Source organism: Hevea brasiliensis, chromosome 4, assembly GCF_030052815.1.
Source record: "Hevea brasiliensis isolate MT/VB/25A 57/8 chromosome 4, ASM3005281v1, whole genome shotgun sequence".
Taxonomy (NCBI): Eukaryota; Viridiplantae; Streptophyta; class Magnoliopsida; order Malpighiales; family Euphorbiaceae; genus Hevea; species Hevea brasiliensis.
In genome coordinates this window covers 2526826-2547128 of record NC_079496.1, presented here as the reverse complement: position 1 = coordinate 2547128, position 20303 = coordinate 2526826, and the positions used below count along the sequence as shown (strand labels likewise).

The following is a 20303-nucleotide window of genomic DNA, read 5'->3' as shown; positions in this document are numbered from 1 at the left end:
AGAGGGTTACGTGGCATGAAAAGAGAATCTTCATTAAAATTTGAAACCTTTTTTTAATAAATTATAAAATACTTAATAAATATAAATTTTATTTTATAAATTTCTCATTATAATGCGTCGATTAACTTATCTAAATATTAAAGTTTATTGGATAATTGAAAAATTAATTAATAAGAATCTAAATATGTTATAAATATTATTTTTATTTATAAAATATTTAATATCATTTTTTATTATTAAAATTTATTTTTAAATATTTTATGTATCTCTTTATTAATTTATTTTTATTAATACATTAAATAAAAAAAATATTATAATTAATGTCTTTATATATACAATTAAGCTTATCTCGCATTAAAATATATGATTTAATGTACAATATTTTAAATTTGTATTTATATTATTTTAAAAAACAAAATGATATTTTATAATTAAAAATTATATAAATATATTGTTGAAATTTAATTTCTATATGGTATATTGATATTATAAATTTATTTTAACATTTAAAATTTATTATCATTTCAATTACAACCATTGTTTTAAAATTATAACTAGTCATAAATATACTACATGGTAGAATTACACAACAAGAAAACTTGCTTTATATTCCATGATGGTATGGTGGGGCTATACAATAAGATTTTTCCCCCTTTTATTGTAAGCATCAATGAAATTAAATTACAAATGATCAAACAATTTCAACAAATATAGTATGATTGATGTGGTGATACATATTCTTTGGCATTTTTGCATTAATTTATGATAATTTACTTTCTTTGGTATTATTCACTTGAACAAATATATGATCAAATTGTATTACCTCTTAATCACTCTTAATCAAATTGAATTTTACATGGTGCTTCAATTTCTATTTTGTTATTCACATCATCTAATATGGAATTATTTATTTACACATACATTTTAATTTTTATTCGGCTTATAATTACCCCATCATTATATGCATATATATATTTTTTTAATTATGGTATTTTTGGATTAATTTATATATTTAAGAGCGATATACTTAAGGGATATTTGATTCAATTGTCGGATACAGCTGACAACTGATAAGCATCTAAACAATTGAATCATTATATTTAATAACACTTCAAAAAATTGAGTAATAGCTGATGAGTAGCTGATAGAGTGCGTACCAGCAATGATTTTTAGCCATGTTTGACAATATTAGTTGTTAATTATTTTAGTAGCAGTCAGTTATTTTATAAGCTATTAGTTGTTAGATATTAGTTATTAGTAGTTAATTACTCACGTAGCTGTTAAAGTATAAATGTTCAATAAAATTAACCGTTGAATTAGCTGTTAAATATAAAAATAATAATAAAATATTATTTATAATAGTTAAAATGTTCTCTTTGCCTCTAAAAATTAGAAGAGTAGCTTTTTTATAAATTACTTTCTCAGTTTCTAAATATTTGTATAAATATTATATCACTTAATAATATAAATAAGAGAATTAATATTTTAATTTTAATCAAAATATTAAAAATTATCTTAAAAGTCGTTATCGAAAAGGGTATTTATCAGATTTAAAATAGAAATTGTTTAAGAATTATTGAAATTAAAAAAAAAAATATATATATGCATTATATACATATAAAATAAAATGAAGGAATAGATGCAAGGTTGACAATGAAATAGGGAAAGAAAAGTTAAAAATAAAAAAGGTTTTGAAAGAGGTCATATGGTGTTTCTTTAAATTTAATAAAGAGTTCTTCTTTAAGACAATAGGGCAAGCACTAGCACTACATGCCAACAAAATCTCTTATCATAATTAAACACATGTTTAATTAGTATTTAATACAATCATGTCACTTTCATAAACAATAATATGCTGAATTCTTATTTTTTTATATATTTTTAGTAAAATAGAATCTTAATTAATACAAAATTAATTTTTATTTAAATGCGCAACCCTTTTTTTTCCTAATAATTAATGATTAAATTTGTGATTAAAAATTATAAATATATACTTATATAAATTATTTTATATTTCTTATTGACAGTAAAATTATAATATTAAAACATTTTTATTTATTTAATTTTAATTAAAAGTTAATATTTTTGTCACTTTAAAAAGGTGTCGAATTTGTTAAATAAAAAAATCAAAGCACGCAAACATCATGAGGACAGGTCACAGGAGGTATGCTTCAGTTACATTCGGTTGTGGTGAAATCAATCGGACGGATAAGATCCATCCCAATCAAACGGACGGCTTAGATGCATTTGGTGCCAGCACCTGGAGTGGACTGGAAATGACCGGGGGAGTGTAGTAGGTAAGAAGTCTATAAATGCGTAGCGATCTGGGCAGTGGAGGATACCGGATGTAGCCGGTAAGAGAAAGGGAGTGATAGCGACGGAAGGAACCGAGGAAACCGGTGAACAGGTGGAAAGTGGTTTCGTTTGACTTGGACAAGGTTTTGGCCACATGTGAGAGTGGCACTTTTTAAAAGATTTGCTAGGTTTTGTACTGTAGCAACCGTATCTTATCAACCATGTGTCGGCGATCCTTTTATGAGCTGGGCCCTATTTAAATATCTTCTATTTTGTCGGTCTGGGCTTCAATGGGCTGGATAACGGAACCTTGATCACAAATCCAACTAAGGTCCATTTAATGTTATTGTCGGATTGTGCGGGTACCCGAATAATCTATTAAGATCCGACGCCGACGGCTCATGACAATTATGTCGTAGGAAATTTACAAACAGAAATGTCAACTGATAACAAATAGATCATAGCAAACCTAAAATAGGAAAGTCTATTGATTTCCTTTGTCTCGTTCATCCTGGCATAAGTAAATCGTAGAATGGCAGTAACATGTACCTGCTTAGGACAAGAACTTTTCACTGATTTTGGCAATCCTTTATGCTTCTTCTGTAACAGTGCTTTAGGCTGTACCTAGCAAATACGGCAAAAAAACTTCCTCGTATGTCTTCACCACAATTAACAAATGAGAGACATGAGTTGCTGCTGTTAACTTGAAGAAGTTCATTTCTTTTTCCTTTTAAATCTTACTCTCTCCAGAATAAATCCTTCTTTATTTCTGTGGTTGTTAGTTGAGTTTGTGTGGTAAGATGAAGATGCCTGTGCTTGTGATTCCAGGAACCATATGAAATATGTGATATTCTTAAGATTGCTCTTAATGTTTTTGTGATTCATTTTAACCAAAAATTTCAATTTTATCCCAATGCTGGTTGTCTTTTTCTCATTCACACTTCTCATGAGTTTGATGTCTTTCAATCTTTGTCTTGGTCTGGCTCTACTGTATATATGGAGGTTCATAAAATTGAGCAAGATTGTTTGTATAATGATTAATTTCTGTTCTATTAGGAAACCTAGATTTTATTTTGTGTGATTGTCTGCTAGAATCATCTGTGCATGTTGAGGAACAGAAGACTGAAATTGTTGCAAGTCCAAGTTGAAACGGAATCATTCAATTCCCGGAGTTAAAAGTTGCGTCCAAAACAACTAAACAAGGAAAAGTTTTCCCTCACAATGTTGATGCTATTCCTGAAGTGAAGGATGGAGCCCATCAGATTAATGTTGGTTTTCAGAAAATAAAAAAGAAGTCCTCGCCATCTAAGGTTAGGATCAATTGAACTATCATCTGGTGGCAGCCAGATTTTTTTTTTAAGTTTTCTTACATGTATATTCTTCATATTACATGAATTTATATCTATCTGCAAGATTTTATGAATTGCATTTTTTAGAAAATGAAGAGTATATTGATTCTCATCTGGGTGAATCCCAGAAGGTTGATGTGCCTAGTTCTCTTCACCTTCAAATTTTAACCTGTCTTTTCAATGCTTTTATGGAATTGGACTTTTGCATGAATTGCATAGTGTTAGTGAAACAATACCACATGACTCCATGTTTTTCCAATTTTTCATGTTTGGTATTGCAATTTTGAATCCTTTTTGTATTTTTATGGCTGTGTTACTTAGGAAAGTTAAGTGCATTCTACTGTTCTACCTATGAAAGTGCATAGGAACTCCAGTTTCCAGGTCCCTTTATGGATCTTATTCTTATGTCTCTGATCATGAGTGTAGGGCACTGATTGTTCAAGTGACTTGATAAATAAAGCCAAATGCTCTCATGATTCTGCATACCAAAAACAAGGGAAACTGATGAAACCTCCAGAATTTACTTCTACTGACCATGGAAGGGACTCAAATGATTCTGCTCCATCTTCCATAAAGGTTTTATCTTCAAACCAATTCAACTTACCCACCAAAGTGAGGAGTAGGCGTAAAATAAAACAACAAAGCCACTGATTGGTAAAGATACTCCATCTTCTGAGAATATTGCAAATGGCCAGTACAATGTTGCCATTCCTTCATTCAACGACAACGCACTCAAACTCAAGGTAGATGCATGCTGTTTATTTATATTTCCATATAGTTTTCTTGAACCTTAGATTATATTTGACTTATTTATATTTGGTAATTACAGAAAAAGCTTTCTAATTGCCTTTCCTGTTATCAAGTTCGGAGGTGGAGTGCTTTTGAATGGTTGTACAGTGCAATTGATTACCCATGGTTCGCTAAAGGGGAGTTTTGTGGAATACCTGGATCATGTTGGATTGGGCCATATTCCAAGATTAACTCATGTTGAATGGGGTGTCATAAGGAGGCATGTGGATATATTGTGTGTATCTTGCATTGTCTGCAGTTCAATAAAATCTCAGCTTAAAACATTTATTGCACGCTGCAGTTCCCTTGGTAAACCACGTAGATTTTCAGAGCAATTTTTGAAGGAAGAGAAAGAGAAGCTTAATCAATACTGGGAATCTGTCAGAAAACATTACACAGAACTTCGTGCTGGTACCAGGGATGGACTTCCTACTGATTTGGCTCGACCCTTATCAGTTGGACAACGTATTATAGCTCTTCATCCACGAACGAGGGAGATTCATGATGGAAGTGTACTTACTGTTGATCATAACAGGTGCCGAGTTCTGTTTGACCAAGCTGAACCGGGGGTTGAATTTGTCATGATAATTCAGTTTTCTTTATGACAATGTATATTTATTAATGGAATATTCAGAATTTTTGTGTTTTAATTTTTGTTGAAATCACACCTTGTCAACTCTAATATTGAGTCAATTAGTTTGTCTTGCATTTACCATGAAGGTGACATAAAAGATAGCTATAATTGTAGGAGTATTTGTTCATTTTGATTTTTCTGCCTTCATAAATTAAGAGGATTGCATATTGATTTTTGATTCAATAGTTGATTTTTTTATTTTATCTGAAAATGAACTGGCCAATTTTGATCTCACTCAATACTGATTTTGGTTAATTTGATTTTAATCAATTTCAATCTAAGTTTTATTTGAGTTAGAATCAAATTGATTTTGATACCGAACCAACCTTTTGCCAGATATATTCTTAGCAATGCATGTCAAATCAAGTTCATCTGCGATGAATATGTTAGCCTCTTAACTAAAATTTGCACAAAGTTCAAAAAGAAATGCCAACTTAAAAGGTTATAGAAAGGAGGAGGGTTTGAACACCTACTTGCATTTCCATCTTAAAGGAGATGAAAGGCATTTGCAGGAGTGAGAATTTGATTAACCAAACCTGGTTCGGTTATTAAAAAAACATTTATAGAAATCATTGAAGATTATACAATAAAAAAAAACACAAAAAACCACGCTCTATTTATTGCTGCATCATGAAATGAGACTTGGGAGTCTTGGACAACCTAGACTTGAAATTTGTATTGTGCATAATTGGAACGGATACATGTAATGGATGCTATTTTCCAATGCAGAAGAGATTGAACACAAATTCACATTGCATCATGATAATTTGCACATGTTTTCACAAGAAGCCTATGTAATAGATGCAATTTCAATACCTATAATAATTAACAAATTAGCTCACAAATGAATAAAAGAAAATTGCTATCCTTCAAGGGATCTATAAAAATATCCCATAACTACAGCTTCCAAGCTCGACCTTTGCAAGGCCCCAAAAATTTTAAATAAGAGTTTTCTAACAACAATTGGGAAAAAGTAGAGAAAAAGCTGATCCACAAATAATCTTTCGATATAAGGTGGTCGAACAGACTAATTCTTGCTTACCACCACCAAGAATTTGTTCCTTCACTTGATCAACTTATTTTTGGGTTTCTTCAACTTCACATGCTCACTATCATCCACCATCTGCAGCATGCAGCAGAAAGGCTTCTTATCAATCAAGTGTTGCAATACAATAGAAGTAACTAATAAACCCATCAATAACAAACCTTTCGCTTCTTATGTTTATTTTTATTTTTCTTTTTCTTTTTCTTCTTCGGTTTCTTCAACGAAGGATTTTCTGCTTTCCCTTCTTCAGCAGAGTCCTGCAAAATTTCTTCAGTAAGAAGTTGCCCAACAAAAAACATCTTTACAGCCCTTTAAAGACAAATAATGGAATGTTGAATCCAAGTACCTCAGAGTCACCAAACGAAGTAACATGATGAATAATTCTTCCAGATTTTGAAGTGCCACCTGACATATGAAACGAAGTAAAATAACTCTCTCTTCCATTGATGGTTTCTTTACTATGATCCAAAATCTCATGAACATATATAGACAAGCAAATCAAACCATTAATTGGATCTGAAAGACATGTAGAGAGAACTTTCCATCATGTAAAATAAGGATTTTCCCACAAAAAGGAAACGAAGCAAAATATTAGCAGCAGATATTCTCTGCACAACTAATAAACACAATCTCAAGAGTTTAAGCAACTACTACAATACTACTTAAACACTCAACAGGTACACATTAAAAGTGATAAATTGCTAGCTAAATATAGTTTAAAAACTTCAAAACAACATAGAGAAGCAATTAATCCAATAGTGCTTTCAAAATAACTCATCTAGGAGTCATGTTTCGAATATGAATATGTATTCTAAGACAGGGTCCTAACTTAATCGAAATTCGAGCAAACATCGAAACCCAGATTCGCAAGACTTAATTTTGATCATTAAAATCCGAGCAAACATCCAAACCCAAATTCGCAAGACTTGATTTTATTTTATTTTTTTTTTCTATTGAATCAAACCCTTTTAATCAGTAAGAGACAAAAAGAAAGAAGGAAGAATATGATTACTGGAAGAGACGGTGTCCTTGGCGCTTTTGACTGCTGATTCAATAAGGCTGGGATTGATGGAAGTTAACCCATTAGGGTCTTGAAGTTTCCTCTCCAGAAACTTGGCTAGTGCCGCTGCCTTGTTCGTCTTCAATGGTCCACCGGGGTGAGCCAACCTATAGATTTAAAAAAAAAAAAAAAAAACCCTAATTAGAAAAGAAGATAGATTCCAAGAGAAAGAGGAATAATATCTTAAAAAAAAAAACCTGGGTTGGTGGGAACGAGAAGAGGGAGGAGGGAGAGGAGCGAATTTGCTTCCCCTAAGAGCTTTCCTTTCTTCATCACTTAGGCCTTCCATCTGCAACATCATCAATCCGTCTCTGCTAATTTTCTTCGACTGTTTATGGGTCTTCTTTGCTGAAATTTCTTCCGTAAACGACGTCGTTTACATGGGGTGTTTGTTCTTTGTTAGGTCAGGTTTTACTTCTTTGGTTGAACCCAATCTAATAGTAACTGTCTTTAACTTTTTTTCATTTTAAAAAAAAATTTAACATTGGAAACTTTTTACATTCTATTTTTTTTACTTATATTTATTTAATTAATGAAAAAATACACTTCATAAAAATAAAAAAATAATTTGTATAATAAAATATTATTTTAAGTAAAATTATTTTATAGTTAATTATAAATATATAAATAATAATATTATTACTTATTATTAATTTAAATAATATTAATTTTACAGGAAATTATAATATATACATATATTTAAAATATTACCATTTGCACATTAATCGAAAATATTTTTTTAAATAATTATTTTAAATTAAAATATATAAATATTATGAAGTTTAAAGTGTTTATTATTAAATTCATTTATATAAATAATTAATTAAATATATAATATATTTTTATATTAACATTTATAAATTTTTACATATTACATTTTAGTTAAATAAAATTTAAATATTTTATAAAATTATTAAATTTTTGAATATAAATTATTAATAAAAAATATTTTTTTATGTAAATTACTAATTAAAAAATATACAATTAAATAAGTTTAAATTTAATTTTTTTTTATATAATAGTAATTAAATTTAAAACAGATTTAAATAATTAAAAATAAATTTTAATTATATTAAAATAGTTGAGATTAGATTAATTTTAATCGAATTTAAATCAAATATTGAGTATATTAATTAAGTTTAAATTCATGTAAAAATAGAATGATGATATTGTAAGCTTTATTTTACAGTAACATCTGATTTAAGGACTCATGTTATCTGTCAAATGAGGCAAGGGCTTGCCTACAGCTGGCTGATGAACAAGAACTGAACGTAAGCATTAGCTTTCTCCTGCTAGCATAAAGCTTCAATCAGTAAACATCAATAAGAAGGGGGAAAAAGCCAGTTACAACCCCTTCCAATTTTCTAAAGGCCAATCACATACTAATGAAGCATAGGAGAGAATATTCATTTAATGTTCCTCCTCCCTCCCTTCGCCACTTAGCAGCAGAAACATACAACTGTTACAACTTTCATGCTGCTCCCCACATGAAATTTAGTAATTTACACCAATGGCTCAAAGTTCTTTGTAATAATAAGTAAAGGAGGAGATAAACAAATTAGAGAATCAGGACATAATCAACTCTCAAATTGCATGCCCCTCTTTTAGCCTGATTCTAAAAATAGGCAACCAAACAAGAGGCCAATCCAATGGTTGATTTCAAGGAAATGAGATCAATGTGACCGTGGATACTACTGCAGTCTCCTCGGAACAAGGCAGGTGATGCTGCAATAAAATATACCAGGAGTGTCATAAAATCACTGTACCAATCCCTTTCAAGTTACAACTTCTGTGGTCGGTTAATTTGAACTTATCCAAGCAAGAATTTGAAAATGTCACTCAGTGTAACAATGCCTTCTACACGTTTACTGCCTGCTTCCACAATGATTAGCCGTCTAACACCTGAAATACCAGCATTGAGGGCCAATGGGTCACTAATTTGATTAAGGGATTTTCCGAGAGGCACCACTTGAATATTGAAAGAATCATAAATTACCTGGGTTTGCCAATCGCTCCATCACTTTATGCAATGTATCAGAACGCAAACACATCTGACATCTTTGATTTAGTCTCTCATACAGAGAATAGGAATCTTGTCCCAATTGCAAAGCCTAATCAATTGAAAATAAATAAATAAATAAATTTATAGAGAAGCATTCCCCAAGGCCAGCAAGATGCCAACGTCAATTCCCAATTTTAAAAAAGATGCCAATATTTATTCCCAATTTTAAACTGCATTTTTAAATATGATAGCAAAAAATTCAAATAAATTTGTGAAGCCAGGAATCCTGATGACTGTATAGCTAAAAACTCTCTATTTCTACCTCCTTCATGGGTGCCATTTCAGGCCTTCCTTGTTAGCACAACAAAAAATGCTTTTCAAAAAAAAAAAAATAAATAAATAAAATCTCCATGCCATGGCTATGAAGTGAGAAATTCAAAAGATCCAATCACATTTTTTATGAGTTCTCCCATGTTTAAGTTTGCAATGTGAAATTTGAGAATTCTTGAATAAAATTGCTTCTAAAATGCAAGGATCTTACTCCTTATGGTAGATCCCACAATTCTGCAGCAACTATAGGGTATTATCATTCACCTTATTAAACTAAATAAAATCTAGTTGAGCAACAAGCTGTTAACACAAAAATTATCGCTTTCCAATTAAAAAACATTAACTGGCACGATGAACATCTTCAATTGAATGAGAAGTGAGGAAAAAAGATCAGTACCTGATGAATAGTCATTTCATTAATATTGATATGTGTATAAACTCTATCTTTTGCCAAAGCAGTTATATCACTGTTCAAACAACAACATTTCTCTTCAAAATCTGAAAATTGTTCAAAAATGAGATCTGAAACAGTCGCATTATACCCAGAAGAACTACTTACCTCCGACAATATATATCTACTAACGAGTCGTTATCATCAACTATAGGTATTGAACTTACTTGAGCTGCAAAGATGAGGCAACACATTGGCATAAGGATTCACATAAAATGAAGAATGGCTTGGCACATTATTATTTAATTATTGATACCATAAAATGTCAACCATTGACAAAATAATGTGTTCCTGTCCACTACACTAAACATCCCAAGGAAACTAGCTGAGTTAGTAAAGTCTCTCAACACCAAACCAAAAGTCCATAATCAAATCTTCCTCTGACGAGGTGCAAAGGTACCTAAGCAGAGAGTGAGCCCTTTCATAGTTCCAGTCTTCCATATCTGTTTGAAGCATTTACACATTTGATGTAGATTCCAGATATGCCACACCTATTGATCGATTCATTCAATAAAATCCCAAATTGCCTTTTAAGAAACCTGATTTCTCTATTGAAGTCAAGGTTACAGCTAAGAAATTCCACCCTAATGCAGAGCAACCAAAAGTGAACTGATAGCACATCTAATGCTTACAATTTGCCAAGGAAAAGGAGCAGCTCACAAATTCACAAGGCTTATTGTGTGCGACCTTAGAAACCTGAGACTCACTTACCCCCATAGCCTCCAGTGCGTGGAGTTTGGAAGTTTTATCTTCATAATCAGTCAATTCTTGATATTGGCAAAACAATTTCAAAGTGCTTACTAAGAAAAGCTATGACTTGGTACCATTGAAATATCAACTTCATCTTTATCCTGAAATACTACTTACTGGATAATCATTTTTCCTTTTTATGCACTTGATAGAAACCAGAGGCATACCTTGAATCAACAAGTTTAAAGCTGAACTAAGTGAAGCACTTGGTCTCAACATTGCCAAAGGGCGTCTATTAGATTCTCCAATTTTTGGAACCCATGTACCCACTGGAATTGTACAAATTGGTAATTGGAGTATAGGCAAGGTGCCAGAACAATGTCTGAAATATCTGCAAATACCTGCAAATTAATGTCCATTGGTTAGTATAACACCCAAGCAACAGTTCAGCAAGCCAAGCAAGAGACTTACATTTAAGTATTCCAGAAAGTGAAGCAAGATGCAGTAGCTGAGGAAATGAACCATCTTCTGATGATGAATGGATAATGGGAATTGTAGCTACCTCGTTTTGCAATATTCTCAAAGCAACCACTTTCAAGTTATCATATGGCCCAGCCTAACACAAACAGCAAACTGCCCAGTCAATTTACACGAGCTGCTCATGCTGAACTTCTTTATTATTATTATTATTATTATTATTATTATTATTATTGTAAATCATACAGACATTAAAACTGATGCTAAGTTCCACAAGTTAAGAGCAATACAAACAAAGAAATGAAGCGCTAGGAATGATTACATCTATGAATATAAATATAAATATGAGCTGTTCATGTAACCATAAACCCACTCACATGGATAAGGCGTCTAGAAAATGCCCTCCCATGCCCATCAATTTGTCTATTCAGATAAGCTTTTCCCTCTTTCCAGGCAGATATAGTGTGCGTATCAAGCTCTTCCTCTGTCAAATTTGATCCATGATTTCCAATCTGCAAGTAGAAGGTGACTTAGCATTAAGATAAACACAAGACAACACAACCAAAGACCTTACCCATTGTAGCATTCACTAGTAAAACATCAAGGATGTTGCCCAGTATTCATGGTAATATCTCAAAAAACATCAAGTACATTTTGGCCCTATAAAACAAAACATTCTAAGCGAAAACAATTTCAAAGAACAACATAAGGTGTGAATAATGGGAAAGGGCATGGGCAGAGCTACATTGAGTTAAGTGGGGTCAATTGACAACCCTCATCTTTATAAAATTACATATATAATTTTATAAAGATGAGGGCTGTCAATTGACCCCACTTAACTCAATGTTATATTAAAGATGAGGGTTGTCAATTGACCCCACTTAACTCAATGTTATATTTTCATTGAAACTAATAAAAAAATATAAATTAGGGTCAGTCTTATATTTTTAAATTAATATATAAAAAAGTTTAAATTTACATATTTTGTAAATATATAATTCATTTACAATATTTTATTTGTAATCTTTTAAATGGTACATAAAAGCTTGAGATATACATAAAATATTTTATATTTAAATTCTTTTAGGTGGCATAGATAAGGAGAGTCCTACTCCTAATGTTCGATCATCATTTTAATATTTTGATGTACTAAAATAATTGTAAAGTGTCTTGATTATAAAATTTATTTTTTGTTATTACTTGTTAATTATAATTGATTAATTTATTTCAAATTTTGATTGTGATTAAAAATTTAATATTTGTTTCTTCTAATAATGTTTTTAAAATTGTTTTCATAGATATAATGCTACAAAATTTAATGTTTTGTCTTTCAATGTATTACATGCATTATATTTTTTTTTCCCTCTCAATAGATAGTTTATTATTATACATAATATTGAATTGAGTAAAATGAAATTTTTTAACCACACTGACCCAATTTCCTGTCTCCGCCCCTAGGAAAGGGAGATGGCTTTCAAATTTAGCTTTTGCTTTAAACCATTTCCATAACAGTTAGGTTCAAATTTCTTGAATTTCAAAACCTAGCATACCATATGATATCATGAGAAGAACAGTTCCTTGAAATATTTAATCTTTTTTTTTTTTTGTCCAGACTATATCCTGGTAATGCACTTGGAAACCAATGCATGTAATATATATATATATATATATATATATATATATATATATATATATATATATATATATAAGGCTCACCAAGAAAAGAGATTTTAATTTTACAAGCATGTACCTCTCTCAAAATTAAAATGAAATCCAGTGCACTGAGCATTCCGACAAACTGGCCCTTGCTGAAGTCCCAAAGAGGAGCCATAGGAATTCCCTGAAAACAGCTTACATCAGAAGATATGCATACCCAAATTCTCATCAGCAACAAGAAAAAATGCATGAATACCACCATTCAACAAGAAGCAAAAAATTATAACATGACAAACTCCCACAGACATCCTAGGGGAAAGCAGCTCTGAAAACCAATGAAAACAAGTTACCAATCAATTCTAAAACAATAAATAAATGGTCAGTACTAACTCAACTCAAATCAACTAAGTCTTTATCCAAAAAATTTAGGGTCGGCTATATGGATTCTCTTTCTCCACTCTAAACGATTTTGGGTTAAATCCTCAGAAATGTGTAATACTTTTAGGTCATATTGTACTACTCTCATCCAAGTTAATTTAGGTCTACCCCTGCTTTTCTTTATATCCTCTAACCTAATGTGCTCTACTTGTCTAACTGAAGCCTCCGTAAGTCTACGCTTCACATGACCAAATCACCTTAATCTCTCTTCTCTCAACTTATCCTCAATTGGCATCATTCTTACATTTTCTCTAATAATCTCATTACGGACTTTATCTAGTCTAGTATGGCCACTCATCCACCTTAACATTCTCATCTCTGCAACTCTTCTCTTAGACACATATGACTTCTTCAGTGCCTAACACTCACTACCACGTAACATGGCCGGTCGTATTGTCGTACAGTAAAATTTTCCTAAATGGTCAGTGCTAACATGAAAAATTATTAAAAGGGCAATAAAAAGAATGGTAGGGGGCCCAACAACTATAGACATACTACATAAGTGGTCTCCATCATTAAATCGTGTCTGTCAGTATTTCAGTAATATTTTTCACAACAATGTTTCACTTGCAGTACAAGAAGAGTACTTTGAGAATACAAATCATCAAGTGTTTAAATTCCCTTAGAATGAATGCTTACTTCTCCTCCAGAAATCAGATACGAAAGGTTCAGTAAAGAGAGAGAGAAAAAAAAATTCCCATGGCCTCTCAATTCAGAATGTGTGATTGAAAGCTCAATTAAACTCGGTCCAAAGACAAATCCAAAGAGACTCTTAGGTCAAGGACAAAGTGAATTACATACCTGCTCATACAAAATATGAAATGCTTGCTTTACTGGTAAATCAACATCCAAGGCAAGAACCTGCGTAGTACATACTATATTAGGAGAATAAAGAAGTAATTTGCAGAAATCAGGTTCAAATAACCAAAAAAGACACCCATAATAAAGACCGAGGCAAAGATCCAAACCTTGCCTGACTTGGGAAATAACTCGTATGCAGTGTGAGTTGACAAAAAGACAGATATGTGGTGACGAGAGACCTGTAAGTCAGCCTCTGATATCCTTGGTACAACGTCACTTGCTGTACCATCAGATACATGGACCTGCATTGCAAATCGCAGCCCAATTACACTAAGTAACTTGTGGAAAGGTAAATTTTTTGCAAAAACTAAACAAATTCAATCTAGCAACAAATTGTGACAAGCCAAACTTGAAGAATATAATCTCCAATATGAGGATATTCGGCTTTTAAGATGAAATTAAAAAATAAAATTAAAAAAAATAGATCCATTTTATTTATTTTTATTTAAAAAAAAGAAAAGAAAAGAAAAGTGCATGCTCTCTTCCGTAAATGGAAAATCCAGTAGAGGAATCTTAATTTGACTGTCAAAAAAAGACCACCGATGAAACACAAAGCAATTTCCGGCAATCATGGAGACTTAAGCTAAAAGTGTATCTCACCACACGTCTAAAGGTCTCATTGTCCAATTCCATACCAGATCCCAATGCCATCTCTGGACCTACAACAGGATTGTAATTGGCTTCCCCAGGGAACAGGACAGTGTTCACTAACCCATATTCACTTGTTGAGCAAGGTTGGTGTTCATCATGCTTCCATTCTCCGTCAACCAAAAATTTGTACTGCATAAAAATGTCTTCGTAAATCAATATGACATGAAACAATCATACACTAGATGTATTAATGACATAAAACAATGGAAAACAGACTATCTTATTCAAGTTGGTTGTTTTTGTGAGGTTTGATGAATCCAAGACCTTCCAAGTACTTCAAACTTATGATCTGCAGCACTGATCAAAGGTTGAACATGTACTTTGAAATAAAACTTATCCATCTCACAATGCATTTATGAAAGTGGCATACACCAAGTATGTCTCTTTAACAAATTGTTGGATAAATCCATTGCCATGAACTCCCTCCAATCTAAGTCAAAGTAATTTTCTTCCCTCCACTCTCACACTACATCAGAGCACTGACTGAGGAGAAATCAACATTTCGATACGTAGATAAACAAATTCAACAGTGCACATCACATAAATACAAAATAAAGTGAACATGATAAAAATAATCTTAATAATTCCCGATTATCAAAATCACAGCAAATCAAACCCACCTGGTGATAACCGGGTGTTATACTGCAAATAGCCTGAAATACTGTAGGGCAACCTTCCATCGGCGACATAGGCACAAGCCTAGTCCATCTTCACAATAAAAGGACATCAAAGCCATCGCTTATTGTACAATCAAATATAAATTTAAAAAAAAAAAAGGTACATGCTTACACAAACAAAAAAAGTTGAAAAAAAAAAAGTATCACCTATGAAAAGAACCGCTAAGAAATACACTTCGACCCCCATGAGGCCACACAAACCGCATTAATACTGTGCCCGCAACTCCACCACCAGCTTCTCTCGCAGAATCCATACCCGGCACAAACATTATCCCTCCCCCAATTTTACAAACAATTTCCCAAATATCCCTTCCAAGTACGCTCCTTCAGTTCATTCACTGCAAAACAAATTCAAACCATTCAAGTCCTCTCATCAAACTGCTTCAAAAAAAATACCCACAAAAATCTCATTTTAATAACAAAATTATATTTCAAAAAAAAAATGAAACCATCACCTATTAGCAACTACTCTGAGTAGTACCTACAAACAAAATTGTACGGCTAAAACCCCTAAAAATTTCATTTGAAAATCCGAGACTCACCGAGAAACGGAACCCCAAGGAGTTGAAAAAAAAAATCCAACGAAAAATGAGTGGGAACTTGGAGGCAAGTAAACGAACCCTAACGAGAATGAAAAATGAATAATAAAAATTAAAAATAAAAATAATGATAATAGCGAATGAGGGTTAAGATCGAGAGAGGAAGCGATACGATCGAATCTAATTTTCAAACCCTAGAATAAAATAAGAGAAAAAACGAAAGACAGAAACTTTGATAGAGATGCCTATGAATCATTCCATTTCCATTTAGGGGAAAATAAAAAAAAAATAAATAAATAAATAAGAGAAAGTCCACGGGTTCGTGAAAAGTACTCAGGGCCGTAAGTAGGTAAAAGGTAAAACAGTAAAAATAAGGGTGACGTATTGGTTTTAGCTTTTTGGCGTCTTTTAACACGTGCGGCTGATGCAAAGCGGAGACAAGTGGGGACCCAGCCAAATTCTGTTGCTTGTTTTTTTCTTTTGTTTTAGTGTATCATCATTTCCTATTTTGGCGTTAACATTGGAGGATTAAAATTAATTTTTAAGGAAAAAAAATTATTTTATTAATTTAATGTTTTTATTATTAAAATTTATTAAATTTAATTTTAAATTATTTTTTAATATTATTTAACTGTAATATTTTCAAAAATATAATTACAATAATAATTTAAACAGTTTTATGTGCATTTTTATTGCGAAAACTATATTTTTTTTGTTTAATTCTTATTTTCTTTCAAATAATTTCATCAAGATAATTTTTTTAGGTTAAATAAATGAAATTTATTATAGTTTAGAGATTTTTCAAATAGGATTCAAAGTAATTAGCCAATATTTTATATTTTGCTTATTAATAATTTTTTTTAGGTATAACACACGTATATTCATAGGAATGAATTACTGTTAAAGTTACAGAAATTTTAACAACATTCTTATTTTTACATCACCCATGCACATGAAGTGAAATCTCAAATGATTGGATTGGATACACCCCACATGATTAAAATTAAAATAATGGTTAAACATTTAAAATATTGATAGTATAGATAGAATTTTATATATATATATATATATATATATATATATATATATATATATATAGGTAAAAGTTAAAATATTGATAGTTTGGAGTTCTTATATCTTGGTTTAAAATTAATGGTGCCTTTCTTTTTCCCCCGGCATCTGCAGTCCACAACAAGCAGTGGAGGTGACGGTGGTTGTTGATGGGTGCTGATCTTTGAAGTCTCTGCTTAGCTGAGGGTTTGATTTGTTGGGTTGGAGTTTATATGGGGCCTTGGGTAGAACAGGTTGCCGTTATTTATTAGGTGTGCCTTTGGGTTTCCATGCATGAAACCTATTATAAATTGAACCATCATTATCTTGGAAATAAAATAAAATAAATTATAATTTAGTTTATAAAATTTAATAGAATCTATAATTTAGTCTATTTGTTATAAAAATTAAGTAATTTAGTATTTGAGATTTAATAAAATAAAAAATTTAGTTTATACTGTTAAAATTTCATTAAGTTATAGTAATTAACAAAAAACAATTAAAATGCCTTTATTTTTATTTTAATCCCAAAATAATTTAATCTTGAAAGTTTTATTTTCTTAATAATTTATTCATGAAATTTTGTTTATTAATAATTTAGTCTCTACAATTTTAAAATGTGATCCCATTAAATTTAAAATGTTAATATATAAATTAATTACTATAAAATACTTAAAAATTTTGGTTAATTACAAATCATCTACATATTTTACAAATTAATCTATAAATATTATAAGTATTTATAAGGAAGTCCTTTATAGAAATCTATTTGTCATTCTTATTTTATATAAAATTCTTTTATATATGTATATATAATAAAAAAATATGAACATGAAAGTAAATTATTATTAAAATAAAATTTTAAGGACCAATTTATTTTTATATTAAAAATAAAGTTAAAAACATTTTGATATTTCTTGTTCAATTTAATAAAAAATTAACCATAACTCTAACGGTGGAGACTAATTTGTATGTTTATTAAAATACAAATGACTAAATTACTTAATTTTAAAACTATATGAACTAATTTATAAGTTTAATCAAATCTCAAATACTAAATTTTTTTTAAATTGAAAATATAATTAAGGACATTTTGGTCAACTTTGCTAGTATTAACAGTAACTTAATTGAAATTCTAACAGCAAATATTAAGTTGTAAATTTTTTCAAATATCAGTTACTAACTTTTTTTTTTTAATTTTAAATGTCACGACCTAACTTATGAGCCGGACCGGCAATAGGACCTAGGCCAGACTAAAGCTTCCGAGGCCTGTAGTAAACCTAACTATTCCTCAACCTAATCTTAAGGCCCATTTGGGCCCAATTTCAAGAATTTAACCAGACAGAGTTCGGCCATAAAATAGATCATACAACGGGGAGTTTTTGACTCGTCGGACCTGTAAACATAATATATAATAATTTAGGGAGCTCAGCTCACCCTCCATATAATCATAATGCCATAAACTCAATTGGGAGCTCAGCTCCCTCATTCAATCCCATCAAACATACATCTAACAATTTTACAGATCCAACACAGCAATTATAATACAGACTCAAATCAAATAAGTACTTCTAACACATACGAAATTTTAGAAGTTAGTAAAATTATACAAACATCATAAATATTAATGGATGACTTGTGAGGGAGAGAGACAGGTTAGAACTCATTGAGGAATCTCCTGTATCTTGGAAAAATAAGGTGAATAGGAGTGACCGTTCGACTTAGAGAGTAAAATACCAATTTTAACCACAATTTTTATAACTATCTAAAGCTAATGCATCCTGAAGAGTGGAATACAACACTATCAAAATTTTCATACACATCACATCATAACATCAAAAAAGTAATTTGGAGCACTCACACACCCAATAATGTTCAAACAGTACATATATGAGAGCTGATCCCCTATATAGCTCTCTTAATCCAACCTCTGCCAGCAAGTGTCTCTCAAGCTGGACTTTCACTTAATAAACCAAATGCGGGGGCCAACGAGTGTCTCTCGAGCAGTATGTAACACCCTCACTGTAGCAATTCCGTACATTCTATTGTTTCGATGACCGGTGTCGGTCTGGACAGCTAGAACGTTCGGAAAAATATTTAAACTAAAGTGAGGAACCATAATTAACTCAAATATTAATAAGAAAAATTTAGGAAAAATTTTAGAAATAAAATACAACCAAGTTAAATAAGCCGGTGCCCTAGCGATGAGTAACCTAGTGGGAAGTTGCGGTTCTCGCAACTAGAAGCCCTAGACCTGGGGGAAAATTCATAAAATAATTTTTGGGACTCCAGTGAAGAGTCATTGAGGTTTCTATGGTATTAGAATGCCAAGAAAAGGTTTAGAAAAATTTTTCAATCAGTACAGACAATTTTAGTCTGTTAAGCCAAACGGAGGGCATTTTTATCATTTCGTCTTCAGAGATGATGTTGTCCCAAAATAGTCCAAGAGGGGGGTGAATTGGACTTTAACAATTTTTTGGCCCTTGCTTGTAGCCTAATGAAAAATTGTGGCTTTGTTCAACTAGGTGCTCCTTAATATATAATGACAGTGATATGTATTTCAATAAAGTGTCTCTAAATTGCAATTCAAGCTTTAATCAATATTTATAGCAATTTTTAACATAACATGCATCACAAAATATTCAACTATTTTCTCATCATACTCATAAATCCTCAAATATACTAACTCAATCTATTCATTCAACATTCAATGTCATGTAAAAAAATTAAATTGCACAAAAGTAAAGAGGTTAAGGTTAGAGAGATCAAACACAATGATTTTTATAGTGGTTCGGCTTAACTAGCCTACATCCACTCTCTCAAAGAACCCTCTTTGAGTCTTCTCTCCACTATTTGCTCTTTTAAAGGCAAGAGACCAAAAGCCCTTTACACTTTTTCAACATTAAGCGTTTACCAAGGTAGCTTGAACCTTTGACAAGTACTATCTCAAGCACTCACACTCTCAAGCTTTAATAGGTGCTTGTACAACCTCTCTTAAATGCAATTTAAAGTTTTAGTACTCACTCTCACTTAATACAAATCAAGCTATAAATAAGAGATGAGTTGATTTGCCAATGGTAGCTCAAATACTTTAAAGCTCTTGAATGAAAGCAATAAATGAAAAATCAAAATTGGAGTTCAAATGTAAGCTTTCATCAAATTTAAAATGAAGTAAACAGGGTGTATTTATAGTCCCAAATTATTTTTGTCCGTTTGAACCCTTTTTAGAACGTTATACACTCTGCTCAAGACAAAATAGCCATTATTTTGTCTTTTTGTGCGAAGTTGAGCAACTCTGATTATTTAGCA

The 20303-nt window shown here is 31.2% G+C and overlaps 3 protein-coding genes across 4 annotated transcripts; 1 reads left to right on the top strand and 2 right to left on the bottom strand.

Annotated features, from left to right (window-relative positions):
• Positions 1–2765: 2765 nt before the first annotated feature.
• LOC110664216 (protein ALWAYS EARLY 2-like) lies at positions 2766–5174 on the top strand. Its single transcript, XM_058146387.1, has 3 exons — positions 2766–3605; positions 4071–4387; positions 4474–5174. Exons 2-3 carry the CDS (start codon positions 4332–4334, stop codon positions 5036–5038), a joined length of 621 nt encoding a protein of 206 aa, XP_058002370.1. The 5' UTR covers positions 2766–3605; positions 4071–4331; the 3' UTR covers positions 5039–5174.
• Positions 5175–5843: 669 nt separating this feature from the next.
• On the bottom strand, positions 5844–7606 carry LOC110664238 (uncharacterized). The gene is made up of 5 exons (XM_058144992.1): positions 7370–7606; positions 7125–7279; positions 6459–6517; positions 6274–6369; positions 5844–6190 (listed from the first exon to the last, which is right to left on the bottom strand). The coding sequence occupies exons 1-5, from the start codon at positions 7471–7473 to the stop codon at positions 6131–6133; spliced, it is 474 nt and encodes a 157-aa protein (XP_058000975.1). The 5' UTR covers positions 7474–7606; the 3' UTR covers positions 5844–6130.
• Positions 7607–8444: 838 nt separating this feature from the next.
• Positions 8445–16208, bottom strand: LOC110664237 (sucrose nonfermenting 4-like protein). Of its 2 annotated transcripts, none has more exons than XM_058144991.1 (14): positions 15861–16208; positions 15553–15743; positions 15349–15436; positions 14678–14857; positions 14185–14319; positions 14018–14077; positions 12873–12962; positions 11500–11634; positions 11117–11261; positions 10873–11046; positions 10064–10127; positions 9902–9971; positions 9169–9283; positions 8445–9074 (listed from the first exon to the last, which is right to left on the bottom strand). In XM_058144991.1, exons 2-14 carry the CDS (start codon positions 15672–15674, stop codon positions 8983–8985), a joined length of 1470 nt encoding a protein of 489 aa, XP_058000974.1. In that variant the 5' UTR covers positions 15675–15743; positions 15861–16208; the 3' UTR covers positions 8445–8982. The 2 variants fall into 2 exon arrangements, with proteins under 2 accessions (XP_058000974.1, XP_021679532.2); XM_021823840.2 differs by having other exon boundaries at positions 15948–16208.
• Between the last annotated feature and the right edge of the window lie 4095 nt (positions 16209–20303).